This window comes from Gavia stellata, chromosome 15 (genome assembly GCF_030936135.1).
Source record: "Gavia stellata isolate bGavSte3 chromosome 15, bGavSte3.hap2, whole genome shotgun sequence".
Classification (NCBI taxonomy): Eukaryota; Metazoa; Chordata; class Aves; order Gaviiformes; family Gaviidae; genus Gavia; species Gavia stellata.
Genome location: NC_082608.1, coordinates 19,853,851 through 19,878,387, shown reverse-complemented (window position 1 = coordinate 19,878,387; position 24,537 = coordinate 19,853,851). Strand labels below are relative to the sequence as shown.

Below are 24,537 nucleotides of genomic sequence, written 5' to 3'. Positions count from 1 at the left end.
ACAGGCTGCCACCCTGCAACCACGCAGCTCCCCAGCCCTGACTCACGGCCCTCAGAAGGTGCTGTTCACTCCAATTACCAGAAAGTTGTATTAACTCATTTTAAATCTCATGTACCGACGTACAAATGATTTCCAGATCTCAGAGAAATCCGGTATTTTGTAATCTCCACAAATGTTCCTATGGGAAATTAATCCCTGTAGGATGGTTTGGGCTGTCTGACTTCTCCATCAACCCTGCTGCTTTCTGAAGATTTGATGGTTTTAATTTATTTTTTAATATACACCAGTATGGTTTCACTATCCAAGTCACCCATGGTGCAGGGTTGTGCTTAGGGATGAGCGCAGCCCGGAACGAGACTTTTTATGCACCTCATTTTGTCTCGAGTCAGCAGTTTCAGGTCATACATTTGACCAAAGCCAAAACAATCAGAAGTTACTTTTAATCACTCAGCGTTATTACCGCCTTGATTATAACGTCTCCATTTCGTATGTGGTAAAAGCCACATAAAGCAGGCTGCATATATAAGTATATATTAGGAGAGAAGGCTTTTAAAGTAATAGCCAATGAATAGGAAGAAACGCAGATTTCCCTCTGCCCTCCTAATTGAACATGCAGACAGCGTGTCTTGATTTTCAACTTCAACTAAATTCCCCTTGATTTCCTATTCAAATCGTAGCTCGGTAATAAGAGCACTGACCACGAGCAGGGGCAGAGCGAAGAACGGGGTGAGAGGCTCAAAGCCGTAGTGCCAACTCCTGTTACTATCCGGTTTTGCCTCCTGCTCCAAAACACAGCGCAAGGGCAATAACGGGGATGAGGCAAAGGCGGTGGCAGCAGGAACCTGCAGAAACTTGGCTGTAATCACGTACGCCGAGAGCGTAACGGAGACGACCAGCAGCACGTGAGCTACGCCGGACGGGCACCGGGCCGGCAGCGGCACGGCCACGCTCGTGTTTGGGGGAACCGCATCCTCGGCTTCGCTGTCTGCTTACCTTTCCCCTCCTGTCTGGGCTTTGCCTCTGCTGGAGGATGATGCAGTGGGGTAGAGGTGGCCAAAAAACCCTCCTGCGTCCGTCCCGCCGCCCTGCAGCGATGGGATGAAGATGCCCCAGTCTCTTGACGGTACGGCGTGCTGCTGCCTCGGCGCTGCCCGGGGCTGCTCCAGCAGATGAATTAACAGCCCGGGGATCCTGGCTCACTGGAGCAAAAGCCAGGCATTTATGGGTCTGCTCCCAAACACAACTACTATGTGGGATTGGGAACCCCTACTTACTCTCTCTCGCTGCTCTCCTGTTTTGGGGCAGCCCGGACTGCGACCACCCGGGTTCATCTGCGGCTTCTTTTCCTCCTTCTCATAATAAAGAACATTTCCCCAAACGTTTAATCTGCTGATGGTACGCAAGAAAAAACTCCCCACAAAACTTCCCAAAGCCTCTGCTGTTTTGTCAGCGCCCAGGTAAAAAATGACGTCAGTAAGAGAAGGAAATTTGCACACAAGCAGCAATTTCAGAAATTAATTGCTGAATTTGGGGGGCACAGCTGACGACTCTAAGTGAAACGTGAACCAAAAACTACAACCCCCCCTCACCTTGTAATTGCAGCTCACCACATTTCCTGGTTACATCTGCAGTGAGAGATGTCGAAACACACTTTTTTAATAATCAAGTCCGCGGTACGATCTGCAGACTGAAACAGTTCAGAAACATTAACCCAACACACTCATCGTTGGAGCTTTCACCCCGAAACGGAGAAGGTGAATTGCAATCGCAAGATCCGTAGCCATTATGTCTGGTTATTTGCTAATACAAATTCTTTCCAAAATCCTTTGGGTCATTAGCGATAGCCCGCAATAAACCCCCCAGTTATGAATCCCCGAACATCTCGGGAACATCCACGGCATGTCCAAGGCACGCTCTTCATTCCTATTCAGAACAAGGGAGATGTAGAGCACTTTATGAAGATAAACCCTTTGCCGACAGCCCGGCAGCTCCCTGAAGTCGGGGCAGCAATTTTGGCAGCAGCTTTAGAGCTGCAACACCACGAAACTCGCGTGTGCCACCACTGCCCTCTGCCGCAGCGCGGCCCCGGGCCCGTCCCACCTCGGCAGCGGCACCGGCTCGGGGGGATCTTCTGGAAAACCGTAGTTTCTTAATTAAAACACACACGACCTCCCCTCACCCCCAAATACCTTGTGATTTTGACCACCTTTCTCCCCTGCCCCATCAGATCGTTCCCCAAGCAGACCCGGCTTATGCCGTCAAGATTTTTCTAACAGCCTTTTGGACTCGCACGTCCAAAGCTTCTGGTTTTGAAAACTGTAGGTCTTAATGTGCCTTTTTTAAAAACCATTTCTTAAAGCCTGCTTTAAACATCAGTAAACAACCACCAGATTTATGGGGTACTGGGGGGGTGTCTCGGGTGTTGGTTTACTTTCTTCTACATAATCACTCACAGACAAAGCAAATGATCAAAAGGCTGCAAAATCCTTGTTTTGCAACAATGGGAGGAGTTTAATATAGAAAATAAAAATCGTGGTTATGTGTTCACATCAGACCATTGCCACATACTTTTTTTCCTTTGAGTAATACACTGCAAAAGACAGATCTGAGCAACAAGTGCATTTGTAATATCCTCAGTGAAAAAAATCAAAAAATTAATACCATCTGAACAACTTCCATTTCATCCTAAGAGAGGATTTCAACACTTGCTTTTTAAACCAGCAATTACTCATTGCTGTTTCTTTAAAATAATCAGGAACACTTGTAACCTGCTCACGTCAAGTGAGATGTAGAACTGGCTATGCAGACTCAGACTGAACTGCACTGTTGCAGCAGGAGCTCCTCTTACCGTCTTCTCCGATCCTGGTCATTTTTATCATGTCTATACAGCTCTTATGAACAGGAAAGGTCTAGGTTGTATACTAGAACTTGTGTTCTGCTATGAATTCATCTTCTACTCTTTTACCCCAAGGGATAAGGTACAGGCCCTAGGAAAAGCCCTTAGAGCTTTCACAGCTGCAAAGGACTGCAGAACCGTACATCTCAACACCAAAAACCTCCTGAGAGCAAAAAGTATCAAACAGGATGTTCTTAGGACCAAGCCTATTCTTAAGTAAAAATGTATTAGACGATTAAACTGTACTTTAAATACTGTAGTATTAATCCATCGCATATGCAGCAACTCTAAGCGAACCTCAGCAGAAGCGCAAGCACAGCTAAATGAAATACTACTAACATCTCGTTAATTGTACACCAGTTCGTTCTTTTTCATCCTACTCTTCATTTCTTCCTTTCCCCTTCACTTTACCTTTTTTAAGCTATTGCTGCTGCGCCGGACTCCACTCGAAACCGCTCATCACAAAGAGGCGTCAGCTCCAGGTCGAACCGGTCGTTTCCGAAGTTGGTAACGACTGGTCTGGTTATTCACAGCAAGACTGAGACCAGCACAGCGCTGCCTTTCCAAACGATGGTGGAAGACAAGACTTCGGAGAGTAGAAAGTTGGAACTTCACTTGAACGCACGTTCCCAGGTCCTGGGAAAGCCTGGCGGGGCTACTTGCAAACAGCAACCATCCCCAAAAATAAAAAGTATTTTATTACACCTGTATTTTTAATATACCTGTATTACAAACCCATCCACAACTGGTTAAGATGTCTTTAAATAGTAAAAGCTTTTTGGAAGAAAATCCTTCGCTGTTAAGTGTCCTGTTAGTGCAAGAGCAGACCAACAACATGGGGTCCCATTTGTTTCTACTAAACATACCTGACATCCTACCCACAAACGTGAACCTGTAGTTTTCAAGTAATGTGGGTCAAAACTCACCAGCCAACCATCTTGTCCCATCAAAATCAAAGCTAATTGCAAGGAACCTGATATCAAGTAATACATTAATCACTCAGCACCTGCAATTTTATCTGGAATATTCTGGTAAACCTATACTACCAGAATTGTCCCTTTTCACAATCCACTGGAGATACAGGTAAATACTCAACACAGCCACAAGGAAAAAAAAAAAAAAAAAAGAAAAAAGGTATTTTTGCAGTACAGAAAACTACTTCAACCAGGGTGCAGGAACAGGACGTGAATAATAACCAGTACAGAACAGTAATTTCAAAATCTGGTTTCTTTCCTATTTGGAACAACTCCCACTCCCCCCAGATTTCAAATTCAAAGCAGAACCAATGTCTCACCAGCACTGGCTCTGGGGCAATTCCCATCACGGGCGGCCCTGCATTGGGAAACCCTGGGAGCGCCAGCCCTTCCGCAGCCCCCAGGCACGCTGCCTCGGCAGCCCCGGCTTCGGGGCACCATGCCCAGTGAGCAGCCGGGAGCTGAGGTTTTCCCTGCAAGTGGCCAAAATCAAAACAAGCTTTGGACAGAAAATTGTTTCGGAGTTGGCGTCATGTCACAAAAATCAAGAACAGTGTCTCAGGCACAGTTTTGGGACATGGTTTAGTGGGCATGGTGGTGTTGGGTTGATGGTTGGACCTGATGATCTTACAGGTTCTTTCCAACCTCAGCGATTCTGTAATTTTCAGATCAGAAAATACGAAAAAAATTTGCTGGTCAACAACAACAAAAAAAACCCCTATACATTTGGATATCCAGAACAACTGACAAAATACCGTAAAATTCTCTCAGCATCAGGATTGCGGTAGTGATACGAAGTTAACGCTGCCCAATAATTCAAGAAAGAAACTGAAGATCATCCCTGTGAAGATCACCCAGCTTTGGGCAGGGAGAACAGACCACCCCAAGCAGCCTCGCCCCAGCCACGGAGCCCCAGGGAAGCTCACTCACTCCCGACATGGGAACAGCATTGCCAGGAGTGATTCACAGGCAGGACAGCCCCAAGTTCTCCACCGTCCCATGAGAGGGTAGAAAAGTCAGGGGGCAAATCAGCAGGGCCATTCAAAGTCAAATGGAATCAGCAGTTTAAAAAAATATGAAAGGAATTTATTGGAACACAGTACCTGTAAAATTAATGCAGCTAATTTTTTTCCCACAGCTTTGCAGAAAATAACTTTTTTTTTTCTAAATGTCATCTTAAAAAAAGCGAACAGTATTTGGTGGGAGTGTATGCTTTTTATTGACAACCTTTTATTGACAATCCGTGCTAAAATTAGCCCCGTTTCACTGGCAACAATTGTAACACTTCTGCAGCGATGCACTAAGCACGTAACACCACTATCATCAGATTAAGGATTAAACAAGGTACAGATTTATCATCTTTAGCAGCAGGGAAGGAAACAGGAAGCTGATCAAGGAAATATTTTTACCAAACTTTTCAATTAAAATGTCAATGGGCAAAAGAAGGGAATATTTTAGTCAAAGGCAAACAAAACAACATCCACCTCAAAAACAACCGTGCAGGGCCGTCAGTCGGGCACAGAAGGGATTCAATTCCCTCTTCTGCCCGACGGGTGTTCAGCCCTGGGACCAGCACGTCCCAGCTGCCGGCCCTGCGTCACACCTGGAGCTGTTCTGGGCTGACTGATCTCCTCTCCCTTCCTCTCTCCCCTCCAAGTTCAGTTCCACCTCAATGCCGAATGGGAATATTTCTGAAGTTTCAAGAAGTTGTAAAAGACAAAATCATCTGCCCTTCATCTGGGGAACGCGGTCTATACCTTGCAAAAGTGCTACATAGCAATTTTTGGAGTTTCCAAGGGTAGAATTTACACTTGAGGAAAAACAAAAGGCACACACACACCTTAAACCAACTTTGTGACTTTTATTGATGGGCGACAACTTTATACTTCTAGATATCACTAAACTGTGTACAATTAGGAACTCAACATTATAGGAGAGCAGACAGCAAAATTAAACAAAGCAGACTTAAAGAAATATCAATCTTAATTATTTTGCCCATTTTTTCTTAATTTCATGTACACAGAAGCATAAATGCAGTTTGAAATTTCTTAATAGCAATAAAGTTACAATCACCCATCTATATAGACTAACATCTTAACTCCAAATATTTGATCTGCAATGTGTACTTAAGCAGTTTCTCATCGCACAATTATTAAAATGTGTCTTCCTATTAGGAACCAGCAACTCTGCATTCTGTACGTTCGTACATTTTTTGAAGCACATAGGACCATTTCCATCTCATACACGTCGGCTCATTTTACCACTTATCAAAAACTACTGGGGAAGCAGAGAGCGCTTTTTATTTTTTTTATTTTTTTTATTTTTTTACTTAAGTAAAGATAAAACATTTTCACAGAAATCTACAAGTTCTGTTGCTGGTGCAGGGTTTTCTTCTACTACGCAATTAGAAAGTGGGAATCGAATGCAAATCCCCTTTTATTATCTTAGGATTCAGCATTAACTCAGATTAATTTTTTTTTTCTATTTTTGTGATTCATGAGACTGAGTCTTTCAACCAAGTGACTTCATTCTGCAAAGTCAAAAGTCAACACAAACTATGTTGTGCACAAACCCAAGGTAGTTAGTTTCCTTTATCACTCTATCCCATAGTTGCAAGGGAAAAAAAAAAAAAAGAAAAAAAGAAAAAGATTCACTCAAAAGAGCATTTACAGGAGAAGAAAGTTAGTGATAGTTGGCGTTCTACAAAGCAGGTATCTTGCACACACAGCGTAAAAGGGGAAGTTTCACAGCAGGTCAACTCGGCGGTAGTACAGGAGGTAGGCTGTGCGTTCTGCAGACCCCTTCACCACCTGGTACTGATTTATCACTTTGACTGCCTGGTCATCGATGCGTAACCAGCCATTTAGACCAATTTGGAAGACGTCCGTAGTGTAATGGCCACCAGTTGCGCTGTTTCCATGATGATAGACAACTGCAAAGAGAAATTCATGATGCACATATACACTATACATCGATAAACAGCCTCTGAAAAAGTAAACCAAGAAAAAAATGTCACGTATTGCTTTTTTCATAGCATACTCATGGTTTAGCCAGATGATACGACCTGGCTTAAGCAAGAATCTTTAAGTGTTCAATGCTTGTTTGCTTACATTTGATGTTATGCAACAGTACTAACGTTTCTCCAGCATACCAAATCTCATGATTCTAAACAATCTACAAGTTTCACATTTATTAGCTCTCGGTAACTTCCTTAACAAAATTGTGAACTGAACACCTCGGCTTAACTGCTGATACTGCTACTTCCAAGAGAGAATCAAACTGGCTTCTTTCCTCAATTATCTCCATTGTCAGAACTGTTCTGCAGAAAAGACGTCTCAGCTCTCCTTGCAGAAACCAAACCCAAAGCTCAATGCTGAGCTCTCAGTGGTAGGTGTGGCAACTGCCTCCAAATGCAAGAGATGTTTTATGTATGTAATTCTAAGGATGCATAGAAGAAATTGCATTTAAGTCCTTCTAGGAACATGTGAGCCCTAAACATATACATAACAAGAACAAATACAAAACAGAAGGAATTGCCATATTTGACACAAGAGCAGAAGTATGTAATTACGAAATTTAAGTTTACACTCTTTCAGACTACAGCCACACTTCAAGCTTACTCAGATTTTCTTCACACTTCTGTGACAATAAACATTTTAGAGTAACTTGACTTAAGCAAAGCAGAAAGGCAGAATATACTACATCTATACATTTTGGGGAATTTACCATTTTTTTGTACAGTAGCTTAAACTTGAATTATTGATTTTCTAAACTTTATTGTTAGATAATTAGGCAACTCCTTGATGACAACTGAAACTTAATTCTGCAAAAGCTTATTTTAGTAATTTAAAATTCATCTAACAAGCTCAGTTTCTGTGGATGAGAAGTCCTAGACTGACAGAAGACTGAAGTATTGTACTTTTCCACAGAAGGAGTTAGAAAAAATTACAGCAGTAACACATTTTCTTCAAGCCACCTTAAATACGCTGTCTTAACCTGTCCCATGAAAACCACTATCAAAAAAAAAAAATTACACTGCCAGAAACAGTCTGAATTTCCACAAGAGACAGGTATGTTATTTCCTTCTGTAACCTCAGTGGTCACAAAACTGGATCCAAACCACCGAGTCACGTAAGGCCACCAGTACTGGCACAGATTTGGTGACATAGAAGTTAATAAACTAGAGAATCGGAGGTCTTATGTTCTCCTGATGCCAACACAAATAAGCAGGTGCAAATCGTAAACTGTGCAGGAGTTTCAAACTTCAGGAAATTCATTACTGCCCAGAAACTCTTTTGTTCAATATTAAAATGCTGCTTCTGAATTCTTACATGAGCTTCCAATCTTAACTACCAATTTAGGTATTTTGTATACATCGCAGACACTCTTAATCGTTTCCTCACACAAAAATCATCACCTCCGCCAAGTTAAACTTCTCCACCTACAATATGCTATTCATACCCTGCCAGCACTACTCATCTTGAGGCTTCAAAGGGATGCAAAGCCAGCATTCAAACAGCCATTTCAAAAGACATTTGAAACATTATTCTGAGAATATGTGGTGTATTTTAGGCATATTTATACTACAGCTGCATTTCAGCTTCTGCTGATATTTTTCAGGGTGGATCTGTTACAGAACTCTGTTTTTGCACAAAGCTGGATCAGTGAGATATGTAAGTACAGATATAACAATTCACGTGTATATTCACATATGAAAACACCCCCCACTAAATACAAGAATCTGACACCCACAAGCTACTTCAGTGCAATTTAAAAGAAAGTATTTCATATAATTCAGGGAACTCCAGTGTTTCTAGAATTCTATATGCAGAATTTGTATTTGCGATACAGGGACTAGAGGCATATAGATAAAATACCTGCAAAGAGCCGGTAGGTTCTTTGGCCTTTAAAAATTTTACTTTTCACACCAGGAGATAGTAGCTCTGGAGGAGGAAAAAGAAGTCACAAAGGCAATAGTTAGCAAGCTTAGAAATTCAAATTTTAAGAGATGAGTTATTTTCAAGAGAAACCAACACTAAAGGAGAAAGTTTAAAACATCTTCTGCAGCCTTTAAAGAATGGTCATGGTTCTGATACCTGGTAATCAAGGGAATGAATTTTGAGGTTTGCTGAACACTAACATTTATGGAAGGTTTAAAAATACCACAAAAAAACTGAAGAAAAAAAAAAAGAAGAGGGCAAAAGTTCAGACTATTCATTCTTCTCTTTTCATCCCTGCTGTCAGACAATGACAAAATCAATTTCAGATTCTAAGTCATACTACCATCATTTTTGTCAGCCAAGGCAAACTGAACTAGTTCTACAAATTCACATTCTTTTAAGGAAATTTTAAAAATGGAAGTAAAACATAAGGGTATTCTCTGACAAAGTACGTATCTCACTTGAGGTATGAGTCATCATTAATTTTATTTATTTTTTCCCATTTGAGCTACTGTCTGGCTAACAGTCAATTTATCAGATCAAAACAAAATGCATTTAATTTGGCAAGCTTCAGATGCTGGATTATATGCAACCTCTCACACTTTTTAACATCAGTATCTCTTAAGATATTTGTTACATGAAAGAATTTTGTTGTTTAACCTCTGAACTACGGCTTGTCTACCTTCAGGCTGCATTTTCTACAAAATGCCAGTTTCCTTTCATCAGCCAGTGTTTATTACAATAATTTGCCACTTCTCCAAATGAAATGTGAGATAAAAAACCATCTACTATTACTTGGCAACAGCCTCGTGTAGGGACATACCCCTCATCCAACAGGACCACTTCCAATTATTTGTCCTCAGCAATCTAAAACCTTAGTCCTTAAATCTGCAGGAAGCTCTTATTTGGCCAACCCAATGCCTAGGATGTGCAAAGGTTGTACAATCTTTCACCATAATGTTCTTTGCAAAATGGATGCCCAAACTCATGTACAGGCAATGTCAGGTTCAGCAAGACTGAACCCAGAAACCCAAATATATATATATTTTTTTTTTTTTTTGGGGGGGGGGGGGGGAGGGGGGGAGAAAAGTATACAAGATATTAATCCAAATTACTAAGTTTCCAGACTACTATGGAGAAGAAATCTTGAGCACAAAGCTGGGAGCAAAGAAGAAAACTAAAACGCAAACAGATATCCCAAGGAAACACGACATTAACTTCTCCCTAAAAAGGGGAAAGTTCTGTTAAAAAAATCTTTACCTTTACTAATTTCCAGATCAACAGGATACTCAATATTCTTGATAAGCTTCTGGCATCCGCCAGTTTTCTCATATACAAACCGCTTGAGGTGTAAAACAAGAACAGGGGGGAGTTCTTCTAGTGTCACTCTTCGACTGATCTCCACCTAACACATACATGGAACAAAGACGAAGAAAAACTGTAATTTTTTGTTAACTGCTCAGAATTACTCCATTAAAAGAGAAGTGGTTAATTTTAAATGCACTAGCAGAAAAAACACAAAACACTGCAGTTTATGACTTAAAGCACATTGGATCTTCAACCAAAGCGTTGTCTTGAAGTAGAGCTCCAATACCTTTTAGTAGAATGTAACATGTTAGAATAAGCACACATATTTAGGTACTGCAGTACCAAACGCACCTTGCTGGAGATCCCCCAGGAGAAACTCCTCATGAAAGTTTAGTGATTAATAATTGTTAGCGAGCTATTATACTCTAATCAAAGGTCAGATTAACTTGTAACACGTAACTGCTGAATTCAGAGAACTCTGAACTGTAGAAGACAACAGCACCACACCTCAGTACCCGAGGGAAAAGTTTTAATTGCTAAAAGCTATTTTTGTTTCTAAAAGCTGACATCTTTTTACAAAAAGCTGAATAGAAGGAAAAATAAGAACTAATCCAAATCATCTCTTAATTTTTAACAGGGAAATTAACTACAATCAAAAAAGAATCTCTGTTAAAAAAACAAAGGCAAACTACTAAAATAAAATATTTTTCAGTGAACACCTAAATCTAGATTTATCCTGAGAAATCTCATTGAAGTCTCCAGAAATACTGATTGAAATGCAAAAGCAGTATTGCAACTACTTTGCTAAAAAGTTTGAATGCTGTGTCGGTTTAAAGAGTGTCCTGAGCTTACCTGACAATTCCCCACTGAAATACTAGTTTCTACAACAGACTTCTCCAGCTTTAACTGGTACTATCTTTAATCCCCCCCTTCTCATCAAATGAATCCTAAAACACTGTTGAAAAACACCTTCTCACAATGGTATCATTAAAATAAAGACCTATTCACAAGGGGGATAACAATAATTTAATACATTAAGAGTAAGAGATCAGTACTGCAACAGTTCGAAAATTATTTTGCACTAAGCAGAAGGTATTTATCATTCAAGAAGTTCCTTGAAAAACAAAGTGAGCTGTTATGTGTGCTATCTAAAAATGATTTAGCCATCATGATCAGCTGTTACAGAAGAGATCAAGTAATTAGAAACTTTTCCTCTTAAAAAAAAAAAAGTACGCTGGTTTCTTGGAAAAGGTTCTGAAGAAAATTCAGAGAGAAAAATATGAGTTAGAACCTCACTGTTTTCTACTAAATCTTTATTTTTTGACAGTTATAACCAAATAATCCACAAAGCTACTGTCTGACAACCTGAAGTTGGACTCAGAATCACAGAACAAAAATGTTTTGCCTTCCTAGAAATCATGACTTAAAAACCAAGTCTCCAAATAACTGCTTTAGGTTTTTCCAAATTTTTTTGGTTGAGAAAAATCTCTTTATTGTAAATCATCAGCCTATTATTTTTCAATACAAGGCCCAATTCTGCTAGAACCTACTAAGAGTGGAATAGAAACTCATGGGGAAAAACTATTACCCTTTTCCAAGCTTGAAAAGTAAAACCTCTTATGGCGCTGAAGCAAGCAGATTTTGTAGGGTACTTGATTTCTGCATGGACCTGAGCTGATCCAATTTACAAGCAATCCTACATTTGAAGCAGAAATTGTCTCTACAAACTGCAAAATTTTACCCGCATCTTAAGGGTTTGAAATATGCCCTTCTGTGTCCAAAACCCATCAAACCCCTGGCAACAGCAGCAGCTTCACTGAGAACCAATAGCTGTTTTTTGTTTGTTTGTTTTTTAAAACTGGGAAGCCAAACAGGACCCTATTCTTTTCCGTTCAAGAAGTGCCTGCTGGTGCCCATCTCCTCAATGTCCAGGAAATAACATGCAGAATAAGAAGTTAGAAGGCAAAGTCTGAAAGTGACGGTGGTAAGAAGTTTACACATTTCTCTGATGAGCTCAGGAGAACGTGCATCTTCCATGCATCTTAGCATGGAACAGCTTCTGCTTTTAGGGAGCAAATCCAGAGAGGCTTTATATAGAGAAAAAAATAGCACTTGATTCATCCCGTTACTTACTATCTCAAGATTTTCCCGTATTGAGTCTTCTAAATCTCAAATCTGAAGTCTTTGAATTCAGAGTTTTGTGCAAAAAGAACTTAACAGCTCCCAGCCCAGACCAGGAATAAAGGACGACGAAGAACCTCAGGGCAGTGGTTTAAGCAGTTGCCGTTCTCCATCCTCGGCAACCGAGCTGGCGTACGGGAACAGACGCCTGCACCTCAGCTGCGCGGCTCCGTATTTGCTCAAACCATGGATCAAAGCAGTTTTGTGTTACGGTGCCAGGCTGAAGAGCAGCAGCTGAGGAACAGGCCCATGTTCTGCTGTCCTGACTGTGTGAAGGGGCCCTGAGTTCTGATAGCCACAACTGTTTGTTTAGTGAACGTCAGTCAGAGTCCTAAGAAAACACTTGTAAGATCCTCAAGGAGCTGTCTGAGAACTCCAGGGGATGTGAAGATTTCTTCTAAGGAGTATGTGGAAGGTAACCTGGGAAAGTAAATGAGGTACGGCTAGTTTGTTACTCAAGAGTCTTCACTTTTGTCAGAAAACATGAGTAGGTCTGCAAACCAGAGTAAGAGACTGAAAAGTAAATCACTTCAGTGAGGATAAAAATTAAGCCCTTCAAAAACAAAAAAACTGCTGAAATATTCAAGGTTTAACAAACTGATCTGCAAGACCAGAAGGAACAAAACAACTTTCTTCAAATGCCAGTGAGGAAGTGAAATTGAGTCAGAAACAGCAAGAGAATGCCACTCCATTTTAAACACCTATTGCCATTGAAATTGCCTAATTATTTCAAACACTGCATGAAAATCTGCATGATTTCCTGTTTATATTAACACACACATAAAATTCAAAATCAGCTCAAAGTGATTAAAAAACAAACTTTAAGAGAAATCATCCACATATACTTGGAAGATTATTGTTTTCATATCTATTGTTTATGCCCACAACTTGTAAAGAATACAATCCAGATTAAAACAATCAGAAGACAGTAATAATTTTTAACAATAATATGATTTCTAACTTTATCAGTAGTCCTAAGATCCCATTCTGTAAAATGGACATGAAATACTTCTTCGCAATACATTTTGAAAATTACTATCTGCAAAGTCCTGTGCTTGTTCTACAGTCAATGCGTTCAGTGTTTTCACTACAATTTTAATACAAGAACAGCTATTTCAACTTGAATTTCTTTTGAAAAAAGATCTAAAAGACTTTTGTGAATGCTTGTATTTCCATTCAGAGTCTCAAATATAAGCCAGACCAAACCTCCAGCACCTAATTTGAACACCCATTTCTTCCAAACCCCATAATTGAACCCTGGATTGTCAGTAAAGAAGTTAAAACCATCTGCAGTAAAAACCAAAAAATGAATGACTAGCAAAACAAAATCTATGTGGTAAATCATGATGAGCTTGCATTGCAAATGTTTCTTTCACATGGAAGACAACTGGAGAAATAAATGTTCTCTAACATTCCTCCCGAGTATACAAGGCAGACAAATTTCAGCTATCCATCTTTAGCTTTTCAAGGAAAATGGTCCATCCTTTCTTTATCTAACCATATTCTCATTTGGAGTATTTAGAAAATGTACAGATACAGAAATGAATGTCAGAGAGAACATCTACAACTCAAGAGCCTCTTTCCATCCTGGCCTACTGGAAGAAGTTATGAACAGTGTACACAGAATTTCCGTATGAGCAATCCATGCACACCAGAGATGATGTTCTTTACTAATGCACACCATAAGAAGCAAGGCAATACCTCAGTGGGGAAAAAGTTTAATTTTTTACCCTGTATCACAAGTTATCTAACTATAATGCCAAAAGCATGCTTTTCTTCCTAATCAGGATTTTTCTATTACAAATATTATGTATTGTATTATTTGAAAAAATAAGATAAAAAAATTTGCAGAGCTGCATCAGAATACAGAATAAAATGTCCTGGTACTTAAAAGTGACAGAGAATCACAGGGCTTGGAGATCTCAAAAGGTCCTCCACTCCATCCCCTCTGAATCAATTAGAAGGATTTGTTTTAAATCCTGACTGGTGTTTCTCCAACCTTCTCTCAAAGCAGCAAGGACAACTCTATAAGCACCACAGGTAACACCTAGTCTAGGTCCTATTCATATTTACTGTTTGAGTATCACTGAGAAAAATCAGTCTTTTCCTTTTCAGACCAGCCGTAGACATACTAAGTTTTACATCTGGTTCCACCTCTCTACTTCCGTGTTTTTTCTTCTTGATGCTGAACAGCTCCTCCCCCTTATTCGTTCCTTCTACATCACACCTTTTATACTGCCATTCATTTTGATTGCTCTTTTCCAGATATTCTCCAACTGTGAAGAACATTCTTCTTGAACTGATGACCTAAAACTGAATATAGTATTACTGACAAGTTGGCTTTTTTCGGGGCTGTGTACAGCAAGCCAGTCAACTATGCAGTGCCAAGGACACTGAGTGGAGGTGTTAACCGGCTATTGAAAGATTTCAGGTTATTAATCTAGAGAGAAAGATAGTGATCATCAGACATTTTAGTGAGGTTCTAGATGGACTTCCACCTGGCCTACCACCAATGAGTATTTTCATTTTTGATTTGTAAGTGAAACGTGTAAACCAAAACCCATCGAGGAAAGCCGCACAGACAACCATGCAAGTGTTCTGCTACAAGAGTTTTCTTCTTAAAGCTAGAGCGTTCTTTCAAATGATACTCTGAAGTGCTGCTCCTTTACTAAGAACATCTGGCAATCCCCAGGAATCAGTATGTTAAGATCAGCTAAAAACTATTTTACTCATAATAGCATGTATTATTACCACAGTTCACCCTGTTAATTTAACATACACTCCAGTAAAATCTCCAACCAATTACTACACCAACTCAGAAAACATACCTATTTACAGGCATGGTTTTGTTTAAGAGTTAGTTCTCTTTCAGTGTATGTGTTCAAGTGTAACATGTTTTACCACTGCAAGACACTTTGAAAAGGTTAGCAACTCTTTTGTTAACATAAGTAATAGTGTTCAAGCAACTATTTGTAAAGCAAGAGCTGTGTAAAAACCCTTTTAAAAAGTTTACTATTTGACTGTAAAAAGGGGTCAATAGAACACACCTCTTGCTTGGTTTTTGTGGTATAACCCTGGACAGACTCTCTTGCCACCAAACTTTCCAACGCATCCTGAACTGTGCGTATCTTGTCTGACTGGATATCCAGTTGCAGGGTGAAGAAAGGCTGCAGTGTAGCAGACTCCTTAGAACTCTGCTGGTAAACAACAGATCTATGGAAACAAGAAAGTTAAAATGTAATAAAGCAGAGTAATTTTCAACAATATAGAACCTTCAAGTAAGAAGGGACTGATGTCTACTTTAGTAATTCAATTTATAGTTAATCCAAAACAACACACACAAACAGAAAGGTTAAGCATAAGTTTCAACAACCTGAATCCACTTTACTGCAGTATAAGTGACTTTCACGTCCACTTATAATCCCATTCAGTATGCTCTATTTGAACTGTTTTATTTATGCAAGGATTAAAACAGTTATTGGATAATCATTAAAAGTTTAAAGAAAAATACTGAAAATTTTGATAATGCATTTAAAAAGATTCACCTCTGGACTCTTTTTGTGTTGGGAGTTTTGAAATTATGTTTTCCAACAGATCTTTGGAAGTGCAAAATACTAGTGTTTATCTAACTGTATGTTCCACTGTGAAAATGACAACTGATTCCAGATTCTCCGATAAAAAATACACAAATTTTTTAGTCACTTCACTAAGACCAATTTCACAGTGATTTTAAATTGTTTGCTTAAATCTTGCCATAAGAAATATAAACCATGCTCCATCGAGGACTGGCATTTCCTTTTCCTCCCATCATTTTCTGTGCCCAGACTTTGTCCATGTACTCCTTTGTACATAAACTGGAGTCTTTCGGAAAACTGGCAGGAATAACAACCTAGGGCATGAGAACATGTTTCCTGTTTTTTTTTGTTTTTATTTTTGTTTAAAGTGTATTCATTTGCAGCCTTTAAGTAGCCTGGTTTGGTAATCATTGTTTTTTGCAATGAGACTGTACACTCTTCAGCCACAACGTCACTGCACTAAGTGGACTCTTACTGATTTTCATTTTTCCTAAACTTTGCTGAAAACTTAAAACCATCGAACATGGATCAAGAATTTTTTTTTTTATTTTGAAAACAGTACTTACACTAAAAAGCCCCAGCTGCTACAAAAATGTGGTTTTATACAGCCAAAGAAATCATTCCTTTATTATACTGTTACACTTGTTACAGTGCCTCACAAAGCTTGAAAGTAGTAAGATAATTAACATAGCTCTAATCCATGTAGCCATGCTGGAATTTCTCCAGGTCATGTACAAAATGTTAACATACAGGTTTAATGCCTGTACTGCAAACTCCTACCAAAAGAGCCCCTTTGACTCAGGCAAAGCCCTGAAGCACCAACAGAAAGCCAATGCATCTTTATATTGGCAAATACATATCCTTTAGAGGAAAGAAAGTATATGAAAAACAGTAGCATCTTTATTTCAGTTTAACACTTCCTCCTTGGCTATATTTAAGGATAAAACCTTCAACACATGGCAAGCGCAGTATTTCAATAAACAAACCCTTCACTGTGTAAGTCTTGCTGCTTTTGGATACACTTCCCAAACCCTTTTTAAGCTAACCATTATTTAGTGCAATAATCAACAGAAAAATGCTAACTCCTCCAACTGTTTTCAAATCCATGGATTAAAGATTTAATTAACAATATGGATGATATTCTGAAACGATAACCTTAAGGAATTATTTTTTTTAATTAGAAATTGAATTGTAATATTTCTTCAAAACATTTTCTTCAAAAAGCTATGTAGAAACTGATTTGATAGCAAAACCTTTGCTGAGCTATGATTTTTCTGTAACAATATCACTTATTAGAATAATTACAAATGTCAATTGGTCAAGGGAAAAATGCATCATTTTCAATGACTAATTACTCTCGGGTACTGTAAGAACTCTAAAGTAAGAATTTTTCAGGAAAACAGGCACTGCCCATTGCTACCCTGCTTAAGCTACAACAATGTAATTGATGTATTTTCTTTTAAAATAACTGTATTTGAAGGGAAAAGCTGGTACTACTTACAGAAATATTTAGCAGACTTCTAACTGGCTTGTGAGCTAGGTTGCATAACAAATATTTGAAATTCACACAAGCTGAAAGTCAAAAGGGATTCCTGCACATGAACAAACCAGATCCTGACAGAACTGTGTATATTCATACTTACACACTTAAGTCTCACATTCCTTAAGTATGATTTTTTGGTTTGGGGGGTTTTTTAAGCAACTATGCCTAAATAGGCATTTAATAGACAACTAAAGCCTTGAGGACAGCCTGAAGTTTCCCAAGGCAGAAGATGTCAATTCAAACCATGTTTTCCTAGTTGCTTTTTCCGATTTCTGATGCTTTCATTCAGGGGACAATTCTGGCAATTCTGTATTCGATTCCTTCCTATCTCCACCCTCAGCCTCAGAGGATGAAGTTTTCCAACATCACAACATGGGATACTCTTTCTGCAGTAAACTGCCTGACCTAGTTTAGAGACTAAATAAAATGGGTGTGGTGACAGCAGACAACAGAGGTCAGATCGGCCCCTGTCATTCTGTTGCTCAGTACAAGTTTTTGCCTTTTTTTCAGTGTTTATCTTTGCTTTATGTCATTTTCTGTGGACTTCTACAGAAGACAGCATTCTCTTAGTATTCTTAATTTAAAAACAAACGGAATCATGTAGACATCTAAACAATTCTGACCATGATAAATATACTAAAGGTATTAACAATACCTTGGGCACGCGAACATACCATCAACACGGAATTTCATCAATACGTACAAACATCTGTCTGCCAAATTCTATGGAAAATACCATTTTATTTGCCAGCTGTCTGACTCAAATCCCAGAAGAATAATTTCAGTGCATTTCACAGGCAGAAGGCACTAGCCCACATTATTCACACCTCTAGACTGAATACCTGGCATCACAGGGAGTCAAACACTAGCAATTAAGTGTCTGTCTCCAATTTAAAAATAATTCTTCAAGTCTAGCATTTTTGTTTTGGAATATGTTTTTAGCAAGTGTTTACCTTGCTTTCATTTTAAATTACACATTTCTCCAAACAAGTCATGAATAAGGCTTCCTTTCCAAAAAAATATTCTTTCAGTATCTACTTTCTACCTTCATCTGGTATCAGACCTGAATGCAAGTAATGTCCAACGTTCTCTTCATTCCTGTAACACCTTGTAGTAATTCACATTTTTCCAAATGTCTTTTGCCTTTAACATTTATTAACTACTACACAAAACCTTCCTGCCTCTGGGAAACATAAGTGTCTAAACAAACAAAAGTTTACAATTTTTTATCTCATTCTTTCACTGACCAGATTTAACTCTTAGCAAATCTCACTATCCCTTAGTATCCTTATTTACAAAATGAGTCAAGATTCCTCAGAGGTCACAAAAACTAGGTAGTTTTAAAGTTCTTTGGAATTCTTAGACACTGATATACAAAAAGCATACATATTTCAAACTCCTCCTCTATATGCAATTCAGGGCTTTTGTTCTCTAAAGTCTGTTCTTTTAAGACACTTAAAAAGATTCAGACTCTACAGTAAGTCATAGACTCATTTGATTATTGATCAACCCTTTGATTATTCTCGTCCATCTTCTGAACCCTCTATTGCAATTACAAGTGATTCATGGTAGAATGTTCACCACTCCTGGCCTGAACAAACCGTGAAAGAGTCTCTTCCATTCAACTACCCAATAATGGTGAAAAATACAGAAAGCAAAGCAGAGGAAAGTTATCTGTAAAGGTAAAGCAGCCTACGGTCTCAACAACTTTTACAAAAAAGTACTATACCTTATATGACCACCAAAAATATCAGTAATTGGAGTCTGAACAAAGTCAGCCTGTCGAGTGACTGATGATTTGTTGCGAGGTCCCACTTGCTCCCATTCATCCTCACTGCCTTCCCCTTGTTCATCTTGCTCCTCGTCTTCATGAACAGTCTGAGCCTCAGGGCCATTGGAAACTGAGAGTTCTTAAAGTGAGGAAGAAAAAAAAAAGGCATTCATTTTTATATACATGTAAAACATGTATATAGATAAAGAATTCGAAAGGAAAAAACCCAATACCAGTAATTTTCAGAGGATAAAATGTTTTCATAGATCATAGATTTGAGAAAGTAAATGAGAACAAGTATTTTCCAGACTCACTCATAGCTGGACACATCCATATATTAACAGAATGCAACTCACTGATGACTGTATGTAAACAGATACAGTTTTCTAGCAAAGTTTGACATATTTTTAGTAGTAAATTTATGGGGTAGAAAATTAGAAAGTCAAGTGTTATTCTGGAAACATAATTATGCCATTATTAAATACAACTCTTTTTCTGCACAGATATTTTACAGGGAACCCAAGGCTTAGCAAATATTTTCTTTGCAAGTGCCAAAGTCAGGAGGCTATAAACTGCACACAGCTGAAGAACAAAATAACGAATGATCATTTTATATCATAAAAAATTTACCCGACTAAAGAGAAATTGAAAAACTAGTGATCTTAGTTCTATACTTGGCTAAGACTAAAAACCAGTGTTTTGTTTTATTTTTAATAGGGGACCCAAACATAAAGCCACTGTAAAATAAAATGGCATTTTACTCTGCATACAAATTCTAATACTTCTTCCAAAGAAAATTTTCCTCCAACTTTGTTTGTAAGAATTTTAAAGTAATTTAGTAAGTTCCATTTTATATCAGATATAAATTAGCCATTAGTCTAGAAGCTTCCACTTCAAAAAAAGATGTTAACAGTGGTTTAAACATCAGTGAAAAAACACACTGATATATTTTTGAACTACCAGGGAGAGCCAAAACCCCAGTAAACAACTGACTTTGCAGGTGTTATGAATTGCAGACAAACATACCTATGCTTAAGACAAGACTAGTCCACTTGAGTTAGCCTCAAATAATGCACAGTTGAGCTCAGTAAAAATTTGTAATACAGAAATTTGTTGTTTACGAGGACCAGGTATATAACTTATTGACATTCAGGGTATTTACAGAACAATAATGCTTTTTCAAATACCCAGTAACACTTCAGATCATCTGTAAATTGGATAGAATGGGTTCATTTTATCCTTTGGACAGGTTTTAACAAAGGATTATTTGTTAATGTCTGAGTCCCCTAAAACACGGCATTCTATCCCTATCTCAAGATCTACTTGAAACATTACTCTGTATTACAGAATAACCACAAAAAAAGGAGAATATTTGAAAGAAATTAAATTTGCTACAAAAAAAAAAATCCACTAACTTTCATTATGTGGAGATAGAAGTTTCTTTAGGGTCAGCATTTCTTCATGTAGTCCATTGAGGATAAATCCCAAGTATTCTTCAGCATCCTCTTGCCTGCCCTGAATAAAACATTTTTTTTTTTTAAATTATTATATGACATTTCCATGTTTTCATTGTAACAGCAGGTTCGTGACATTGAACATCTATCTTTCTCCTATTAATTTAGGAACTACTCAGCCTAAGTTGTGAAGTCAAATAAAGTTTAAATTTTACTATAACAACCCCTCACTCTTAACCAGTTCAAAAAGAACCAACACATTAATTGGTAACCTGCCATAAGCAGTACGTACACATAAGCTTGACCTGGATACAAGCATTTCTGCATTCTTCTCAATACAAATTCGATTTAACATGCAAGTTGTTTTTTTTTTTTTTGCTATTTCTTTTAAAAGTAATATTAAAAGTTGCTGTCAAACCAAGGACAATTCAAAAGATGCTTTGAACTATTATTTTTTCTTTAGATTGAAACTAAACCTGAAATAGTATTTTGAAGTCTCTGTGGACCTTCAACCATTCGAAGCTGAATCCCAAGCAGAAACGAACAACTGCTCATTTCTTAAATATATATCAATAGGTACCTTCTTTATAAAAAGAGATGTTCCATTCCAATAGTAATTTTTTCGTTATTCTGAGATATCAAACTGCCAAACTGGTAATTAATATCTTCCTATAATTCAAGTCCCAAGGCAGTCTAGCTTCATTGTAATGAACTATCAACTAGTTGGTTTTAGTGGTATTTAGGCACAGAACCTGATGTATGGCTTTATGCTGTTTTAATGACAGGGACTGCCTTGCAATGCAATTACAAAAATCAAAGATTTTTAAGTCACACCTTTTCTGACAGACTTGACTTTATAACCGTCAAAAGTCTATAAATATACGTAGGTTCAAAGGCAGCGCCTGGTCGGATGTCTCTCACAATTTTCTCGCCTAAAGCTGCAAGGCAAAAGAGAAGTACATATAAATTTTTCTTTTCTGTAGAAAGTTTTGTAGAAACAAAAAGTTTTGTACAACTCTTGTAGAAGTTTTTCTACATTATACCTTAACATTCTCATCACACATCATTAGATTTTGGAATCCAAAATTATTTTTTATTAATAGTTTTATTACAATTTTAGCGACTCAAGCTCAGAATTTGTTAAGATACAACACTTTTATCCGTAAACGTTTTCTTAAAAACATCTTACTTCACCCTACATAGACTTACAGATGGTCTGGAAAAGATAGTACTCTCTTTTTATAGTCAACACTCTGAAGATTAACAAGAATATCCATAGTCATCATAAAAGAACAATTCTGGTTCTATTTAAATTTTTGTACTTCTTTTGTATTGAAAGAACACTTCCTTAAATCTTTTATATATTTGTAATTCTAATAGATCACTTTTTCTCACTGCAGAAAAAAAAAAACAAAAAACAAACAAGAAACAGTTTGACAGAATGTTCAACCTAACAGCAATACAAGGCCTCAGAATCTATGTTTAAAAACTACACAATACAATAAAATGACCTAGAAGTATAATAGGTTGCATAAGACACTAAGATTTGTTTTACAGAAACAAAACTTAAGCAGCAAACCACAGAAATGTCTGAACTGTTCGGAAATCGCTGGAACAACCAGCTCCTCATGATATTTTCTTATAATGTTACATAAACGCATTCCTGAAACGGGTTTTTATTTCTATAAGTTTGTAATACAACAGATTTGGTTTAGAGATTAAAAAACATGAAACCTACAGGATAATTCATTTGCATCAAAAAATGTTCTATTCCTCACTACAGAATCATCATTGATCCTAATATTTATCAGCAAGAATCATACACTTCTGAAGTTTTCACACTGAAATAGTGCATAGGATGGGGAGGAATTAAAAGCCATGATACCATGCCTGCAGGCTATCTCTAACTGCTGAAGATACCTATTATGGCCCCATTTTGTTCCGAACGAATGTGTTTAGTATTTAAGGAAGTATGATAGAATTGAGCAAGCTGATACACCAAACAGCTGGAAATATGTAAGGAAGGAAGTGGAGTAAAATACAGTGACTATCAAATGATTTTGTTAGAAAGGGCATGTTCTTAGAAGACATCTTAACGATTAAGCTAACCTTCAACAAAAACTATTCTTATTGCACTCGTACATTTGGTCTACCAAATAGAAGAAAAAAAATGTAAGGTTCAACACCTACAACTTCTTGACATGAATCACCAATACAAAAAAGTGTAACACTGACAGAAAAGTAACAGCAAACTTTCTAAGATACCAAGAAACCCCAAAAGTACAAAGAGCCATGAATGGGATCAAGCACCAGCATTTAAAGGTCTTAAGTACATCACACAATGCAGATTCATACCCCAAAACCTTATCATGATTTTAAGACTTTTTTCCTCCTATTCCTACTCACCTTGTTTTGCTTTAGGAGGTACAGGCATATTAGTGAACTCATTCATTAAACGAACACTGAAACAGAATGGAAGGAACAACTAGACATGAGCAGCAAGTTAAGACTAGGAGGACAAATAATAAAATTAGATCATTGTCATTATTTACTGTCAAAAAAAAAAAAATCAAAGAATATCATAATGAAGTCTGAGTAAAGTTCAGACACAAAAATTAACCTGATCATTGCTAATGAAACCAAGGTGTTAGGCTAGTTCTTGCAGCTCTCACAGTTCATTTCAGCATACTAGACACTATTTAAAATTGATATTCCTCAGGCAAAAGGAAGTATCTTCCTTGACTAGTCAAGCAAGTGTAAAATACCAAGTTCATTATAAAAGCCATTTATCACCAAAAAAACACACAAAAAAGACTTCTGGATACATATCAACTTTTCAACAACTGCAGTAAACAATCATTTGTTAGGTATTTCTGAATGAGCTTAGTCAGATCACAGATTTTTTTTTTTTTTAGAAGCTACTTACAAACTGTCTATCATTGGTGTTGAGGTACACGGCCGCTGCGATTTTGAATACATTGGAATGGACTTCATTAAATGATACATTGGAGGGCAAGCAACCAAGGCTTGCAGGGTCTATGCAGTGGCATTAAGGAAATAGTCAGAAAAAGTAATCTGCATATTAACCAAATATTCAATTATATTTAAAATTATATGCGAAACAAAGCTAACTCTTTATTATGTAGACCAACCCAATAACTAAACTGGAACATATGGATGGACTTTTATCACAACATTAACTAATCACGTACAGAAGTTATACCAAAAAACCCTAGCGTCTTGTAACACGCAGTGATTTCACTGACATTTTAATAGTGTCAAAAACTTAATTAAAGGGGAAGGAAACATTTAGTCTAGGAGCAGGAGAGGAAAACGCTTTCACAGGAAAGACTTTGTAAAATTAACAATTTGAAAATTGCAAGTGATAACCTGTAATATGTTTTTCAAAAGAAAGGAAGAAGCCAGCTGACAGACTTCAAGTTCAGGTGATGATTTACCCCCACAACCAAACCAAAAAAACCCGCTGTGGTGTGAAACATTCTGCAGCATAAAGAAGACTTCAGAGCAACCAGTAAAACTACAGTGTATGCTGGGAGAGAATACTTTAGAAACATCAAAATCTGTGCTACTTGGCGAGAACAGTGAGCAGAAGAAATGTATTAGAAGACTGGAGGGGCAGAAAAATGACAAAAGGCAGCGGTCTCAACAGCTAGAGAGATACATTAACTTCACCCCTATAGTGTGCAAAACTTGAGTAACAAATTCCCACACAACATTTTAAGACTGAAAAAATGGGAGCTAATACATACAATCAGACGAGTGCAGAACTGGTTATGTAAGATAGAAGCTGAAGTTTAAAGCACAATTGCTGGTCTGGAAATAGGTTATTAGGTTCTGCAATGATCAGTCTTGAAACTGGTCTTAATATTTTTCA

General features: G+C 37.8%; 1 protein-coding gene across 1 annotated transcript in view; it reads right to left on the bottom strand.

Annotated features, from left to right (window-relative positions):
- Positions 1–5,685: 5,685 nt before the first annotated feature.
- USP10 (ubiquitin specific peptidase 10) overlaps positions 5,686–24,537 on the bottom strand; it is a 56,551-nt gene continuing 37,699 nt past the window's right edge. Inside the window, exons 6-14 of the mRNA XM_059824757.1 lie at positions 23,569–23,678; positions 23,049–23,104; positions 21,477–21,580; positions 20,604–20,703; positions 19,147–19,327; positions 15,347–15,512; positions 10,071–10,215; positions 8,748–8,813; positions 5,686–6,802 (exon numbers count right to left, since the gene is read on the bottom strand). Coding sequence (XP_059680740.1) covers positions 6,615–6,802; positions 8,748–8,813; positions 10,071–10,215; positions 15,347–15,512; positions 19,147–19,327; positions 20,604–20,703; positions 21,477–21,580; positions 23,049–23,104; positions 23,569–23,678 — 1,116 coding nt within the window. The 3' untranslated portion in view covers positions 5,686–6,614. The remainder of the gene's footprint in view (positions 6,803–8,747; positions 8,814–10,070; positions 10,216–15,346; positions 15,513–19,146; positions 19,328–20,603; positions 20,704–21,476; positions 21,581–23,048; positions 23,105–23,568; positions 23,679–24,537) is intronic.